General features: G+C 50.4%; 4 protein-coding genes across 5 annotated transcripts; 2 read left to right on the forward strand and 2 right to left on the reverse strand.

Moving 5' to 3' along the window:
• Window positions 1–3,781, forward strand: LOC130523415 (high affinity cGMP-specific 3',5'-cyclic phosphodiesterase 9A-like). Its single transcript, XM_057028718.1, has 14 exons — window positions 1–228; window positions 505–654; window positions 730–769; window positions 848–950; window positions 1,171–1,313; window positions 1,392–1,451; window positions 1,576–1,753; window positions 1,840–1,962; window positions 2,042–2,134; window positions 2,342–2,409; window positions 2,502–2,604; window positions 2,685–2,789; window positions 3,141–3,287; window positions 3,365–3,781. The coding sequence occupies exons 1-14, from the start codon at window positions 141–143 to the stop codon at window positions 3,455–3,457; spliced, it is 1,494 nt and encodes a 497-aa protein (XP_056884698.1). The 5' UTR covers window positions 1–140; the 3' UTR covers window positions 3,458–3,781.
• Window positions 3,782–3,841: 60 nt separating this feature from the next.
• On the reverse strand, window positions 3,842–8,847 carry LOC130523412 (H(+)/Cl(-) exchange transporter 4). The gene is made up of 12 exons (XM_057028714.1): window positions 8,669–8,847; window positions 7,846–8,003; window positions 7,674–7,773; window positions 7,399–7,586; window positions 7,209–7,331; window positions 6,935–7,141; window positions 6,785–6,865; window positions 6,143–6,688; window positions 5,885–6,071; window positions 5,411–5,809; window positions 5,123–5,339; window positions 3,842–5,007 (listed from the first exon to the last, which is right to left on the reverse strand). Exons 1-12 carry the CDS (start codon window positions 8,682–8,684, stop codon window positions 4,917–4,919), a joined length of 2,313 nt encoding a protein of 770 aa, XP_056884694.1. The 5' UTR covers window positions 8,685–8,847; the 3' UTR covers window positions 3,842–4,916.
• Window positions 8,848–8,988: 141 nt separating this feature from the next.
• ephx2 (epoxide hydrolase 2, cytoplasmic) lies at window positions 8,989–12,795 on the forward strand. Its single transcript, XM_057028715.1, has 18 exons — window positions 8,989–9,251; window positions 9,495–9,573; window positions 9,647–9,809; window positions 9,956–10,146; window positions 10,223–10,345; window positions 10,452–10,523; window positions 10,611–10,706; window positions 10,836–10,914; window positions 11,047–11,081; window positions 11,322–11,348; window positions 11,435–11,520; window positions 11,601–11,706; window positions 11,867–11,941; window positions 12,009–12,051; window positions 12,131–12,233; window positions 12,310–12,379; window positions 12,465–12,545; window positions 12,616–12,795. Exons 1-18 carry the CDS (start codon window positions 9,148–9,150, stop codon window positions 12,739–12,741), a joined length of 1,659 nt encoding a protein of 552 aa, XP_056884695.1. The 5' UTR covers window positions 8,989–9,147; the 3' UTR covers window positions 12,742–12,795.
• On the reverse strand, window positions 12,791–14,441 carry plaat1l (phospholipase A and acyltransferase 1-like). 2 transcript variants are annotated; one of them, XM_057028720.1, is made up of 5 exons: window positions 14,220–14,441; window positions 13,469–13,598; window positions 13,302–13,390; window positions 13,066–13,230; window positions 12,791–12,999 (listed from the first exon to the last, which is right to left on the reverse strand). In XM_057028720.1, the coding sequence occupies exons 1-5, from the start codon at window positions 14,226–14,228 to the stop codon at window positions 12,934–12,936; spliced, it is 459 nt and encodes a 152-aa protein (XP_056884700.1). In that variant the 5' UTR covers window positions 14,229–14,441; the 3' UTR covers window positions 12,791–12,933. The 2 variants fall into 2 exon arrangements, with proteins under 2 accessions (XP_056884700.1, XP_056884699.1); XM_057028719.1 differs by having other exon boundaries at window positions 12,791–13,230.
• Window positions 14,442–14,502: the final 61 nt, after the last annotated feature.

The raw sequence follows: 14,502 nt of genomic DNA on the forward strand, positions 1-14,502 counted from the left end.
AACCGGGAGGGCTGGGTCCAGAAGAGCCCAGTGGGTGGACCCTCTGTCAGCTGCAGGTGGTCCTCTACAGAATCAAGCTGTCAGCCTCGAGAGGGCTCATTTTTATTTCTGGAACACGCCAGGTCCTTCCTGGCTCTGGGATGACAACAAAAATCATTCACTTCACAATCAACGGGAGGCTGGAGAAGGCAGAGTTTGGATCCAGCTGCTCCGCCGCAGAAGTGAAAGGTATGACAAGAGGACCTGGAGCTTGGGTTTATAAGATCGAGCTGTAGACGAAGCCTGGAGAGGTAATGTTTGTGTAACAGTGTAGCAGACAAAGCCCGGGATCCTTCTGTGATCCATCCCACCGCGTTCTTTGAGCTCCTTGTGGCTTTGGCAGGTCCTTGAGCAAATCATGTGACCATCTGGCTTCACGTGTGACGGTCAAAAACAGGAAGCAGACGTAACCTTGGATGAATGAAAGGACTTGACGTCGGGCCACATTCCGTATTTGTGTGACAGATCTGTTCAGGGCCGCAGCAGAGGTGGGGCCTCACCACATCCTGAAGATGTACAACATCACCGGCAACACGGTCAACATCTCCCCCCAGCTGGAGGCCAACAGCGTGGACTCGCACTACCGCCTGGAGGTGGTGACGTCAGACGTCAAGGGTGAGCGGAGTCATTTTTCCTTCGTGTCGGTGCGGTTCGTTAAGAACTGTGGTGGTTTTTTTCGTCCACGTCCAGGTGTGAGGATGCCACCGGAGCTGGACAACATGGAATCCAGGTGAGCGGAGCGATGAGAATCGCACTGAAGGTCCGTGTCAGTGAACCTCTCACCGCCGCTTTCTGCGTCCGTCTTTAGGCTGCATCACCTGGAGAGAAAAGTGCTGGAGGATGTGGGTAAACCCCCAGAGGTCGTCTGTGAGCTGAAGAGCGAAGTGGAGTCTTTCAGGAGGAAGCTGGAGGTTGATGTCTCTGTTGAGCTGCGACGCTTCGGTCTCATTTAGCGCAGACGTTCGCGTCATCAAAGCAATCAAAGCACATTTTCTAAGTCATAGTTGAGTGCGAAAAAGTCAAGAGCGCTTCGTCACGGTAGAACAGAAACCACCGAACCCTTGTTGCTGTGGGTCCGTCGTCACGCTTTCCCGAAATGTCATTTCTTTGCGTTGTGTAACTGCCCGCCAGAGTATGGAGCACCTGAGCTGGATGGGGCTTTTCAAAGAAGACGGCGACCTCCTGCTCTCCAAGCTGTCCCCGAAGAGCAAAACGGCTCAGCTGAGCGTGGAGGAGAAGCACCAGCAGGTCCGCAAGAAGTTCCTCAACATGAGGTGACAGTAGATGGAAAAAAAAAAAAAAAAGCCGATAAAGTTTGGCGTTACGCTTACGTCTCCGCTCTGGTGCCGTAGCTCGCTGCAGGTGACCGAGGAAGTGAGAGAGCACTTGAAGACCCCGATTTTTGACAACTGGTGAGAGTGAAAGCAACCAAAACTGGTTTTATCTGTCAATGTTTCCCGTGGTGAATTTCCTCAGGGCTCTGGAGGGTCCACCCATTTTCCACCAGCGTTGTGATAACATGATGCTCTGGAACAGGCAGTGGGAGGAGGCGGAGATGCTGGTTCTCCTGCAGGTGATGTTCACCGACCTGGACTTCCTGACGGACCTGCACATTGAGCTGGACGTCCTGCAGAACTTCCTGTTTGAGGTCTACTGCCACTACAACAGCATCCCCTTCCACAACTTCAGGCACTGCTTCTGCGTCACTCAGATGGTACAAACGTCCGACCATCGTTCTCTCTCCCAAAGGCAGTAAAATATAATTCCTTTGAGGCTTTGAAGGTCTGGCTGCTGTTGCAGATGTACGGGCTGATCTGGATGACGGACCTCAGGAGTAAATTATCTAAACTGGATCTGTTGACCATGTTGGCCTCGGCTCTGTGCCACGACCTGGACCACCCCGGGTACAACAACATCTACCAGGTGACCTGCCAGCTGCCGTGAGCGAATCACACGATCGTTGTCGTTGCTCACTTTAGTGTTTCCTCTGAATCTGGCACAGATCAACGCCAAGACCGACCTGGCTCTCCGCTACAACGACATTTCCCCCCTGGAGAACCATCACTGCGCTGTGGCTTTTGGCATCTTGTCTAAGGTGAAGAAAAAAGCGATGGATTAGTCTCGGATAAAGAATGAACCGGGGGGGGGGGGGGTGGAAATGTTAATCAAAAAGAGTAAGAGGAGTGAAAAGGGGCCATGAACCGAGCCCTGTGGGACACCAACAACTGGCAACGGTTTCAGTTTTCAATGTAGTGGTTTAAATGACGTTTTTAAATTTAAACAACATTGTTTTGATCTTCAGCCAGAATGCAACATCCTCAAAAACCTGACCCGCGAACAGTACAAGCAGATCCGAGGAGCGATGATCAAGTAAGACCCCGGCAAATGTCTTCGGTCCCTTCGGTCCCTTCGGTCCCTTCGGTCCTCCACACCAGCGTTGGCTGACACCGGTGTCTCTACAGGTGTATTTTGGCGACAGACATGGCCAGACACAACGAAATTCTCAACAAGTTTAAAACCATCCAGCCCGTCTTCAAATTCACCAACAAGGATCACAAGGAAGTGGTGAGTGGACACGCCCGGAACCCTGAGATCGGACCGGCTGACACACGTGGACAGTTGTTTAATGGTTAATGGTCTTCCAGCTGATGAAGATCATGGTGAAGGTGAGCGACATCTCCAACGAAGTGAGGCCCATGGCTGTGGCTGAACCCTGGCTGGACTGTCTGCTGCAGGAGTTCTTCAACCAGGTGTTTACTCTCTTTTCCTGACCCTAAAATCCACAATATCCCCAAGAATTCTGATCTTATAGTTGGTTTTTAGCTGTTTTTAGTTGGCTTTTAGCTGTTTTTAGTTGGTTTTTAGCTGGTTTTAGTTGGTTTTTAGCTGTTTTTAAGCTGTTTTTAGTTGATTTTTAGCTGTTTTTCATTGGCTTTTAGGTGGTTTTAGTTGGCTTTTAGCTGTTTTTAGTTGGTTTTTAGCTGGTTTTAGTTGGATTTTAGACCTTGTGGCGACATGTGGCTGAAAGTTGATGGATTTTCCACCAAAGGGAAGAAAATATTTGCGGAAACGTTTCATTTTCGAGCTTTGTGGTCTTGCAGAGCGACACAGAGAAACTCAAAGGTCTCCCAGTGACTCCCTTCATGGACCGAGACAAAGTCTCCAAGCCGTCCTGCCAGACCAGCTTCATCCGGTTTGTCCTCCTCCCGCTCTTCACCGAGCTCATCAAGCTGTTCCCGTGTCTGGAGGTGAGCGTCCCCCCACGCCCCGCTCTGAGCCCGTTAACCTTAACGCCATTCATCTAAACCAGCACGTCCTCCTGCAGCAACACATTCTGGAGCCGGTGCGACACGCCCTGGAGTATTACTCTGAAATGGAGAGAGCCACCAAGGAAGAGAAGAGGACCACTAAAGCCTGAGGAAGAGGATGATGAGGAGGAGGCCTCAACACATGTTTGCAGTTAAAGTGTTCAGACGGTTCTGAATTTATGGTCTGTAGACATTTACAGTAGTTTTTCCTTCAGGCTCACTCTGATTGGTCCTTTTAATGAAGCTAAGTTAGCATCAAAGCACTGTAACCTGTACACTTGTCTATTTTTTTTTCTTGAACACATAATTGATATCATTTATTATACAATTTTATCATTAAAGTTATGAGCGTAGGCTACTGCACTTTAAATGTGCAAAGGACCTATTTGCTGTACTAAAGACATCACGCCCTAATAAAAATGTAGTTAAAAACATGTTTTTTGTGTGGCGTTAAATACCCAACTATTTTTAAAAAAAGAGAAAAAAGAAAGGGATCATCATTTAAAGGTTTAATTCCAATGACTTCATTTACAAAATAAACAAAATAAAAACAAAGTGCAAGTTTCTGCTTTCATGTAGGAGGAATATATGATAAATATTTAGCATTGAAAATTAAATAAAATGATCCGGGCAACAACATTAGTGTGTTTCAGACAAATAAAATAAAAACGCTCACATCAAACATCCTGGACATTTGCTGAACAACAGTATTTTTCATACATTCTCCTGGTATTCAAACAAAAAAATAATTAATTATTTTGACAGTAGTGTGTTTTTAATTAGATTCCAGTGTCAGTTAACTGTTAGCAGCCAGAAGCTTAATTACGACAACCAAAAGTCACGACAGAGGGAACGGCCGAGGGCGGATGCTTGCTGAGCAGTCGAGACGCAAAAAAAACACCTTATTTATTCAACATTTATGTGCAACCTTGGTCGTTTCTCCAAGGAATCCAGTTTAACTCGTTTGTTCTTGCAAATGAGCCATTAGCAACATTAGCGTGTCTCGAGAACTCAGATCCTTCAACCCAGCTGCCTCGGCCGTCGTTCCCAAAGCTCAAGACATGGAGATAGAAGACAGTCAGGAGCAGGACGGAAAGGTGAACATTAACGGATTATTTCATACGAACACCACTGCGGTTAACACCGATTACAGTACCTCTAAAGAAGATGATGATTTAAAAAAACAAAATTAAAAAGTGTGCATGAAACCTCAGAGCTCAGCTTTCTCCTCCATTCACATATAACCTGACACGACTTCCTGTTACACCCCCACGCCGCCATGTTGTTCTCAAGCTAATGAAAACGGGTCGCGGCACTTGCAGCGCAGCTGCCAGAAAGCTTCATAAAACAACGTGCTAATGCATCAGCGTCTTTGGGAAATGATGTCATAAAGGAGGCGCACATGAACCGCTCTCCATTTTACAGTTAGATCTACCGGGGGGCGGGGGGGGTGTTGAAACGCCACTTACAATGAAAACGTGGAGAAGGGCTGCTTGTTGAGGTCGGGGGCGTCAGGAGGGTCAGTTGTGTTGTCCCGGTTTCACATTTTTCACACCGTCGCTCCTCCGTCTAGTTGAACATGATGGACTCTGGGTCCTGGTTCATCATCTGAGCCATGTGTCGCAGGACGTCCTTCTTGGTGATGATACCCAGGAGACGCCTGAACAAGGGAGAGAAGCCACAAGTCACTTCAAGAGGTTTTCTGCTCCACGTTCCCATGATGGTTTCCCCACCTGCCCGCCAGATAGGGCTGTAGGAGGTGATCCTGTTCTTACCCACTCCTGGTGACCAGACACTGACGCAGGCCCAGCTTCCGGAAGATGTCCACCACCGTCTCCATGGGGGTGTGGTCGGTGACGGTGAAGGGGCTGAGGTTCAGGATGCGCCGCAGCTTCAGAGGCTGCGGATTACTGGCCGGCAGCTGCGGCGCGTCCTCGGTGAAGTAGACCACGGAGCTGCTCACCACGCCGTCCTGCTTCTGACGGGCGTTTTCTGGAGAGTTGAACATTTGTGTGGAGGGGATTCGATTCCTAAGAAGTGAGCAGAAATACTGAAGCACTTACTGATGGCGAGCGTGAGGTCTCGCCTTTGCACGAAGCCGATGAGCCTCTCCGACTCTCTGGACACAACCACTGGGAAGCCGTTGTAATCTGTGTCTTTGATCAACGTCTCCACGTCCTCCACGGTGGTGGCGTCCTGGGTGAGGACGGCGAGAGGCGGGTCGCTCCTGCGCGGTCGCATCACGTCGGTGGCCAGGGTGCGGTGGGTGAACTCGTCACGGACGTCCAGGTATGGGTAACCGTTCAGTTGGATGTGCGACTCGTAGATCCCCTCCTTCCCAAAGGCGTCTGCCACCCACTTGCTGGTGACGGCGGCGGCCATGAGGGGGACGATGTACTCCAAACCACCGGTGAGCTCAAACATGATGACCACTAGAGACACGGTCATCCTGGTCACGCCGCCTAAGGAGGCAGCAACGGTTGAGTGGGTGGAGCTGAAGCCAGTTTATCGCGTCCGCAAACCAACGTCAAACTCACCCAGACACGCCGCCGCTCCCACCATAGCGTAGAGTCCCGGTGTGACGCAGTCTGCGCCGGGCCGGCACCAGTTCCTGAAGATGATCCAGTCGTGGTGGTGGTAGGCCATCTGTTCCACGGTGATTCCAACGATCCGGCCGGCGATCGCTCCGACCGCCATGCTGGGGATAAAGAGACCTGACGGGATCTGCGGAGCAAAGATGGTACGTGAGGGATCTCAGATGATTCCCGTCATTCCTCAACATCTGGTCGGCTGACCTTCATGCCGAAAGTGAAAATGGTGATGACGATCTTGAAGATGAGAGCGAGGGCGAGCTGCCACAGGGCCCTGTAAACCCCAGGCCCCGCCGGCCGGTCCGGAATGTCATCCACAGGCCGGCTCATGTTGGGGTTGTTGATGTAGTCGCAGAGCTGAGAAGATTCCAGCGCGCCGCAGTCGTTGAAGAGCTCGGAGATGAGCTCGCTGGTGCTGCGGCGGGTGTACGGGTTGGGGAACGCCAATATGGCAGTGATGCCAGTCACAGCGATGACCTCCAGGACGGGGTACTTCCCTAACTGGGTCGTCTTCCTGCGTCGGCACCATGCAATGTTGGCCCGGATGAAGAGGGTCCCCCATAGGCCGCCAAACACACCCAGCAGGATGAACGGCACCAGCTCGGCCATGTACCACGGGGTATGGTACTCCACGTAGAAGAGAACCAGGCGGCTGTTGCCAAATGGGTTGATGGACCTCAACGTGAAGGCGGCAACGAGCGCAGCGAAGAAGGAGCGCCATAAAGTCTTGAGGGGGAAATAATAACTGACCTATCGACCAAAAAAAAAAAAAGAAAAGAAATGATCAACCTGAACTCAACCAAGCACAACACCCCCTAGTGGTGGGCAGTGGTGTAGCTCCTGTACCTCTTCCAGGCTGAAGAGAACTCCTCCGATGGGTGCCCCAAAAGCCACCGACACCCCAGCTGCCGCAGCGGCCGACAACACCTGCAAGGTCAAAGGTCAGCACCACGCCAACTTAACAACCTACTTCTTCAGGTTGCAGCAGTAGCGTACCTCACGACGCTTCCCTTCGTTCTTGCTGTACTTGGAAAACAGACTACAGAAGAGGTTTCCGCAGCAACAGGCCACGTGGACCAGAGGGCCCTCCTTCCCCAGACTGAGACCCGACGACACTGCAAGGACCAAGGTCACCGTCTTAATCAGCAGGGTCCATTTCCCGAGGTAACCCCGGATGATGAAGCCGCTCAGGATCGTCTTGATCTGTGAAAAGCTGTTCTGGTTGGTCTTGTTCTGCAGGCTGACCGTAGATCTCACCAGCGTTTCTCACCTCTGGGATTCCGGAACCGCAGGCGTACGGAGCAAACACTCGCACCAGGGACACGGCCAGGAAGGAAAACAGCAGAGCCCACAGGATGTACAGGAAGTAGTTCAATAGGTACACTCCTGCCCCCTGAAAGATCAAGACAAATGAGCATGACGACAAAATGATTCTTGAATGTTTTCTCCAGCAGCCGGACCTCCGTGTGTCCCGTCATCAGTTCGGCCCACTTCTGCCACTGCGGACACTTGTCCCGGTCGTCAAACGTGGTCTCGTTCGACGTCCAGCAGCACTGCTCGTGGCTGTACCAGAAGGCCGACAGACACACGCCTTCCTTCAGGTCTGTCATCCAGTCCACGGCCAGGTCGATCACCCCTGCCAGCGTGCCTGCGGGAGGTCAGAAATCCACTTTTGTGACGATCCATCAGCAGTTTAAACTCAAAGGTGATTTTGGGCGAAGACTTCCTGACTGACCAGAGAGCAGTCCGATGAGCAGCATCACAACCCACCCTGACCAGGCATCCAGCAAGCTCTTAATCAACTCCCAGATTGACTCTTTACTCTTACTGGTGATCTGTAAGAAGAACAAGAGGATAATCAGGAATCTCAGCACTGGACAGAACAGCCAGATGAAGACTGGACAGACCTTGCGGTGGCGGTCAGTGTCCCGGGATTTCTCCCTCAGCCAGTCGATAGTGTGAAAGTCCTCATAGGTGCCCACGTCAGGAAATGGTTCGTCCAGGAAATCCATCAGGTTTCCAGCTCCATTCATCTCCTCTGTGGGAGTGGTGGTGCTGCTGACACCTGACAGAAGACAGCGTGTCATTAAACCGGAAGAAGGGAAGGAAACTGATCCAGAATGACGCCCAAAAGTCTTGTCTTCATTGCTGCTTAGCACTGAACTACACATTTATTTTTTAAACTCATTAAAACTTTGATGGCATCCAGTGCTGACGATGCAAAGACCTTCCCGAATCTCCCCCTTCAAAACAAGAACAAATCCTTCGTTCCGTATGAAAACGTGGTGCTTATTAATAACATTTCCATACTAATAGATTTTTGCAAAATTGTGCACATCTTCAACATCCTGGCGGAAGGTTATTCAACAAAGATCGTGTGATATATATTCGAAACAGAAGAAGCAAAGAGGATTTATTATTTATAAGAATATAATGACAAATAAACAATGTTTACTGGCCTCTTTTAAAGACGCAAACAACCATTTACATCTCGGGTGATAAAGTAAATAATAATTTCATTGCAATGATCGTTACTGATACGGCCCTGGTTGCAAACAAAATGGCATTCAAACGTGTTGTGAACTGATACACTTATTATACCCTAAAAGCTGTAAAACAATAAACATTTAGACCCATTAAAAGGCTTTAATACGTGACGCTAACAGCATTCACCAACATTAGCATCGTCTCCTCTGGATAAATCATCTATTAAAAAAAGTCGCCTTTTACCTTCAGCGGCCTCCATATTAGTGTTTGGAGTCGAAGCGGTTTATTTTCAGGCAAAGTTCTATTTAACGACGATTTCAGGGTGCATTTTATCCTTCGAATCGCGCTGAGCGTCAAGAAATAAACAGGTAGGGGAGCGTTTCCCCACAATGCACCTGCTGGCTCACAGCGTCAAAGATCGTCTCGAGGAGCGAAGCCTCACGCAGGGTGCGGAACCTGTCATGCGAGAGAGAATCCGCCGAAATTAGGACATAAATGACTGTTTGGTCTGAATTCCATGCTGTGCTGCGTGTTTAATGTATGTTCGGTCGCACCCACTCCGAACAGCCTGTGTCCGGACCTTTGGCCCAGTGGAGACCGGCGTGATTGAGGGGGCGGACCTGCTCTGCAGGTAGTACAAACGGTGAAAGTTCCTCCTCCATGCGAGAGGAAGCGGGACGAAAAGGAACCGAACAGAACGCAACAGAACCGTGTCTGCGGAAATGGAGCCGACCAAAGCTGTGCTGTTCGGCTTCTGGGGGGTCACCGTGCCTTCCAGCCCTGACGCTGTTTTCGCCAGCCTGGAGAAGCAGCACAATTTACCCGAGTAAGTCTGTCTGCACCATGAACGATTACGCAATAAAAAACCAAACAAGGATTCAATGCTTGTCAGTGTTGAACCCTCGACATTTCTATACATCTGCACGCTGGTGCTGATGTGAACGGTGAGATGAGCTACAAAACAGCTTGTGTTCTGGTTTTGTCTTGTGTTCCCCCCAGTGAAGGTCAAAGGTCAACTGTATTGTGGTTTATAAACGTTTGAGGTGTGTTCTTTCTTTTTCCCCCCCAGGGGATTTCTCTCCAGCCTGGCATCCAGGAAGGACGGCGCCCTGAGCCGCGCAGAGAGAGGCAAGATCACGCTCTTCCAGGTGAGTGTTGTCATCGAAGGGCCTCCTCCCACGCCGCCCTGACGGCAACTGAGGGTTGATCGCCTACTTGCAGATGATCCCAGATTTGGAGGTGGAGTGCGTGGAGGAGGCCCGGGCGAGGGCCATCAGCCTGCCGTCGGGCTGGTCGGTGCGCCACCTGGTGGACAAGCTCAGGGAAGCGATGCTGGACGTAAATCCAGCTGTGCTAAAGATGGCTGCCCGCCTGCGTGACAGCGGTGCGTACCCTCCGTACCATCATAGCAGAATCTATGCTAATATACCTCATCACAGGATTATAACAGGATACAAATTAGCATCTGTGAGCATTTAGCGATCGTACATATTAGCATGGGGGCCTTGAAGCTTCCTTTCTTCCCATCAGGGTATCTAACTGCCGTGTTGGCCAATCACTGGATCTACGACAGCGGGGACACAGAAGGTCCGGCGCGCCTCCTCTCACAGCTGGGGGGCCATTTTGACCTGGTGCTCCAGTCCTGCCGCACGGGTCACCGGGTCCCGGAGGCGTCCATGTTCAGCTCCGCTGTGCAGCACCTGGGAGTGACGCTACAACAGGTGGAGGCACCATCGAATGCAGGTAGCAGGTCAGACACCCTACAGCAGCGTCCGGTCACCGTGTACGTCCTTTCAGGCCCTGTGGGTGGACGCCGATGAGGATGGCGTGAAGGCGGCCGAAATGGAGGGGATGAAGACCATCTTGGTGGAGAATGGGACGGATGCCTTGAGTAAACTGGCCAGTCTCGCCGGACTGCAGGTGCAAACATTCAAAACCATGTTATTGCATTTTTCTCTTCTACTGCAGCATGCTGCAACATTAGCATTGGGAATCGTGTGTGTGTGTGTGTGTGTGTGTGTTCCAGGTTGTTGATGCAGACAGCAAACCACCATCCTGCAAGCCCAACGAAGTCTCCCACGGATACGTTACCATTCGGGTAAAACCACGTCACCCTGGTTACGAGCAAATTGCAAAATGCGACTCGTATTCTTGCGATGCTAACAATGCTACGTGTGTGTGCCAGCCTGGTGTGAGGACCCATTATGTGGAAATGGGTGAGGGGCCCCCTGTTCTGCTCTGCCATGGTTTCCCTGAGAGCTGGTACTCCTGGAGGTATCAGGTGAGTCCAGACAAAACTTCTACGCTAAAAAGAAAGCTAACAGCGAGCAGCTGTGGCTAAAATCTGGGTCATTCTGCTAACGTCTTCTACAAAGAGCTCCCATATTCAAAGTAACTGTACTTATTTTAGATCCCAGCGTTGGCACACGCAGGCTTCAGGGTGTTGGCTCTGGACATGAAGGGATACGGAGAATCAACGGCTCCTACGGGTAAGATTAGCATCATTCAGAGGCGGGTCCAGATGTTCCCAGCGAGGTCCCTCGAAAGGTGGATCTATTATTGTGTTTAGTTCCCCACCTATGATGTTTGAATAAATGTTTTGTGTTTTTTTCCAATGGCAGACATCAGCGAATATTCCCAGGAGCAGATGTGTAAGGTACATGTTCCACATGTTACACATGTTCCACATGTTCCACATGTTCCACATGTTACAGCGTCAGCAGAAGCAGCTCAACATCACCTGCCACAGCAGGGTTACATCTGCTAAATATAGACCTCAACCCATAAAACCACAACATCTGTCACAAACACTGCTAACACTGCCCAAATCAAGCTAACACCATCAACATTTCCTGTTGCCTCTCCCCCGCTAGTTTGTTTTCTCCTTTTTTTCCAGGATCTGATCGTGTTTTTGGACAAAATGGCAAGTGCTAGCGCGCGGCACATTCGAGCGGTCAGGCCGTGTCGCCACCTGCAGTGACTGTCTTTGGTTTCTCTCCGCTGTTCCAGGCCATCCCGCAGGTCACCCTGGTGGGCCACGACTGGGGCGGCGCTCTGGTCTGGAGCATGGCTCAGGTGTACCCTGAGAGAGTCAGGTGATCACATCTGTGCTGGGACTCAGCCCTGCCAGATGTTAAATGCTTCGCCCTGAACATGATTTGTCTTCTGCACAAAGAGCCGTGGTGTCTCTCAACACTCCTCTGTTTGACGCCAACCCCGCCGTTCTGCAAAAAATTCAAGATTTGGGCATATTTGACTACCAGGTCTACTTCCAAAAGCCGGTAAGCCTGCAGTGCTGAAGCTGATGTCTCCAAACCATCAGTTTTGGGTGAACTGTACCTTTAAATGCATCAAAAAAGCAAAACGGCATCAAAGGAAACAGATCAAAGACGATCCGACGGGGAAAAAAAGAAAAGTTGGGAATGTTTTTGAACCTTCCAGGGTGTCGCCGAGGCCGAGCTGGAGAAGAACCTGGAGAGAACCTTCAAGATTTTTTTCTCCAGCAGCTGTGAAAGGGTGAGTCAAAAAAAGGGAAATTCCCAGTCCCGCCACAGCGTTCACAAACGTTTTTGTGCGTTTCCAGGACACGCATCCTCCCATCAGCACGGCGGGAGTCTGCGCCCGAGGTGAGACGCCGACCCGTCGCATTTCTTTGTGCAAAATCAGTCGTTCCAATGCAGCTTTGGTGCTTGTGGTGCGTTCGAGGTGGCCTGTTTGTGGGCCAGCCAGAGGACATCCCCCTCACCTCCATGCTAACTGAGGCCGATCTGCAGTTCTACATGAGCCGCTACAAGGACCAAGGCTTCAGGTAAAAACCAAAATCAAGCGCTTCAGATCGTGTCCTCACCCACGGATCCATGACCCTCTGGTTCCTGGTCCTTCAGGAGGCCCCTGAACTGGTATCGGGCCATGGAGGCGAACATGAAGTGGTCGTCTTCTCGCCCCAACCACAAGGTCAGTGTGTGTATATCGGACGCCGGGCCGAGCCGCCTCATTTTGGCCCGGCTTTAACAGTTGCAGTTCTGATTCCGTCCACCAGGTGCTGGTTCCTGCTCTGATGGTGACGGCGGGCCACGACCCGGTCCTGCTGCCGTCTTTCTCCGAGGGGATGGAGGACCTGGTGAGGAAAACCCGCTGGAACGCTCGCCGGTTATCGATTACCGACGCTAATCTGACGCGTTTCTGTTTAGATCCCGAACCTGAGCAGAGGCCACATCGAGGAGTGTGGACACTGGACGCAGTTGGACAGGCCGGCAGAGACCAACCGCATCCTGATCGGATGGCTGAAGGAAACGCACGGGAAGGCCAAACTGTAAACACGGGTTGAACATCGTGGTTCAGAAGAATCCAATAAACGCAAGGGAACCGGGTTTCGTTCGTTGTTTATTACGTTTAAATCCAGAAATGAAAAATAGGTTTCGCACAACGTCCATAGGAGACAAACTAAGCTAGCGGCAGCTGGAGGAGCACACGCCACAGCTGGGCGACCGGCATCTTTTCCTTTCGTTCTACAGCTTCTTCTCCTCGAACAGCTTCTTCCAGGTGGGCATGATGTGCTTATAGACCTTCTCGATCTGAAACACACAAACAAACGTGGGTTCTCCCACGTTGGGCCGAACAAACCGCCTCCTCCCACTGACCTGCAGGGACTTCTTGACGCCGTATCTGAAGAGCGCGGCCTGGTGCTCGCTGTTGTGAAACAGGATGTCGAAGGTCACGTCGCGCCCCATCATGTCATCGATGGCGGGCTTGACCACGTTGTGGAAATCTCTGACCGGGTAGGCGTCGTCCAGCATGTTGTTGACCTTCAGGGGGCGACAGAAACGTCTCCGTCATTCGCGTTGGAACTGCAGGAGCGCTCGTCTCCCCTGGTTACCTTGTACTTTTTCCCCAGCAGCTCCAGTGGATCCATTTTGATCTCTGACCGCAGCGCGCGACCGAAGAGCGGCAGCTTGTTATCGGAATCTGTCAAACACATCCATAATGTTGGAAAACCCAAAGCCCGGGGGCTGTGCTGAGGCGTGTAGCGTTTTAGAGACAGACCTCGACACGTCAGGTGCGCTACGTAGGGAACGCCGTCCCGCTCTCCCAAATAAATGGCAAAGTGAGAGAAATACTTATTCCTGGGATACTCTATGATGTCCCCAGGGAACAAGTTGTGGTGAGAATTTTTCTGCAGAGAACACAATATTTGGTATATTGAAGAAAAACCAAAAATTATTGGGTTTTTTTTTGTAGTTGTTTGTGCTCTAATACAACCACAGCAGCTGAAGTCACCTGAGCAGGAAGTTATAGGTCACATTTAGAATCATTGTGGCTCCAGAGGCAGGCTAGCGGTCGATAATTAGCACAGGATGCTAAAATTAGCCTGAATTTTGGTTTTGTTTTTTAAGAAAAGCTTTAATGTGTCATTACGAACAGAAAGAGCTGCTGAACTGAGGGTTAAAGTGTCACACACCCTGACCATAGCTCTTATTTAAGCAGCTACAGGACATAATCCGGTGTTTTTGTAAAGGGCTTTTCTTATGATAAAAAAGATCCAAGTCGAGATCTCAAACATCACTTCTAACTTTGAAATACTGAGAGATATAATAGAGATATTCCTTTACCCTTCCCAAAGGAAATCAAAACTCGTGGTCTCATAACGTCTAGTCAATTGTGACTTCAGGTTAAGGTTTTAAGTCTCTTGATTCTCTCTGGTTAAATGAAATAACAATGATCTCATCGCCCCAAAATCTTATCAATATTGTCTGGATAAAACAGTTTGAAACCATTAACGGTATTTTGTACTCACCAGTCCCATGACTTCAGGTTTTTACTGCGACTGTCTGCAGTCGTTTGAACACACACATTGATTTACATAGACGGTCACGCTCCACTGATGTCTTCACTAAAAAGTGGCCTTTGAAGTGTGAAGTTAGCCTCCCCATGGTGTCTTTGGATGGTTCCTCCACTCATAGAGGAGGTGATGTGACGGCTGACCTTTGTCAGCAAAACACCTTGAGAAGTTCCAAAGGGGTCGGGAATGAAAGCACTGGTGGCCGTTGCTGGTGTGGACAGGGTGGTAACGGGGACAT

Source organism: Takifugu flavidus, chromosome 3 (genome assembly GCF_003711565.1).
Source record: "Takifugu flavidus isolate HTHZ2018 chromosome 3, ASM371156v2, whole genome shotgun sequence".
NCBI lineage: Eukaryota > Metazoa > Chordata > Actinopteri > Tetraodontiformes > Tetraodontidae > Takifugu > Takifugu flavidus.

What these genes read in the sequence shown, in the direction of transcription:
- LOC130523415 (XM_057028718.1), top strand. Translation starts at nt 141, where the DNA reads ATGACAACAAAAATCATTCACTTCACAATCAACGGGAGGCTGGAGAAG. An exon ending in CTTTCAGGAGGAAGCTGGAG is followed by an intron (nt 951 to 1,170) that starts GTTGATGTCTCT and finishes ACTGCCCGCCAG; the next exon opens with AGTATGGAGCACCTGAGCTG. An exon ending in AAGAAGTTCCTCAACATGAG is followed by an intron (nt 1,314 to 1,391) that starts GTGACAGTAGAT and finishes CTGGTGCCGTAG; the next exon opens with CTCGCTGCAGGTGACCGAGG.
- LOC130523412 (XM_057028714.1), bottom strand. An exon ending in GCTCATCGGACTGCTCTCTG is followed by an intron (nt 7,587 to 7,673) that starts GTCAGTCAGGAA and finishes GACCTCCCGCAG; the next exon opens with GCACGCTGGCAGGGGTGATC. An exon ending in TTCTCTTCAGCCTGGAAGAG is followed by an intron (nt 6,689 to 6,784) that starts GTACAGGAGCTA and finishes TTTGGTCGATAG; the next exon opens with GTCAGTTATTATTTCCCCCT.
- ephx2 (XM_057028715.1), top strand. Translation starts at nt 9,148, where the DNA reads ATGGAGCCGACCAAAGCTGTGCTGTTCGGCTTCTGGGGGGTCACCGTG. An exon ending in TGGGAGTGACGCTACAACAG is followed by an intron (nt 10,147 to 10,222) that starts GTGGAGGCACCA and finishes ACGTCCTTTCAG; the next exon opens with GCCCTGTGGGTGGACGCCGA. An exon ending in TCGTGTTTTTGGACAAAATG is followed by an intron (nt 11,349 to 11,434) that starts GCAAGTGCTAGC and finishes CCGCTGTTCCAG; the next exon opens with GCCATCCCGCAGGTCACCCT.
- plaat1l (XM_057028719.1), bottom strand. An exon ending in AGCGCACCTGACGTGTCGAG is followed by an intron (nt 13,391 to 13,468) that starts GTCTGTCTCTAA and finishes TGTGTTTGACAG; the next exon opens with ATTCCGATAACAAGCTGCCG. An exon ending in TGCTGGGGAAAAAGTACAAG is followed by an intron (nt 13,231 to 13,301) that starts GTAACCAGGGGA and finishes CGCCCCCTGAAG; the next exon opens with GTCAACAACATGCTGGACGA.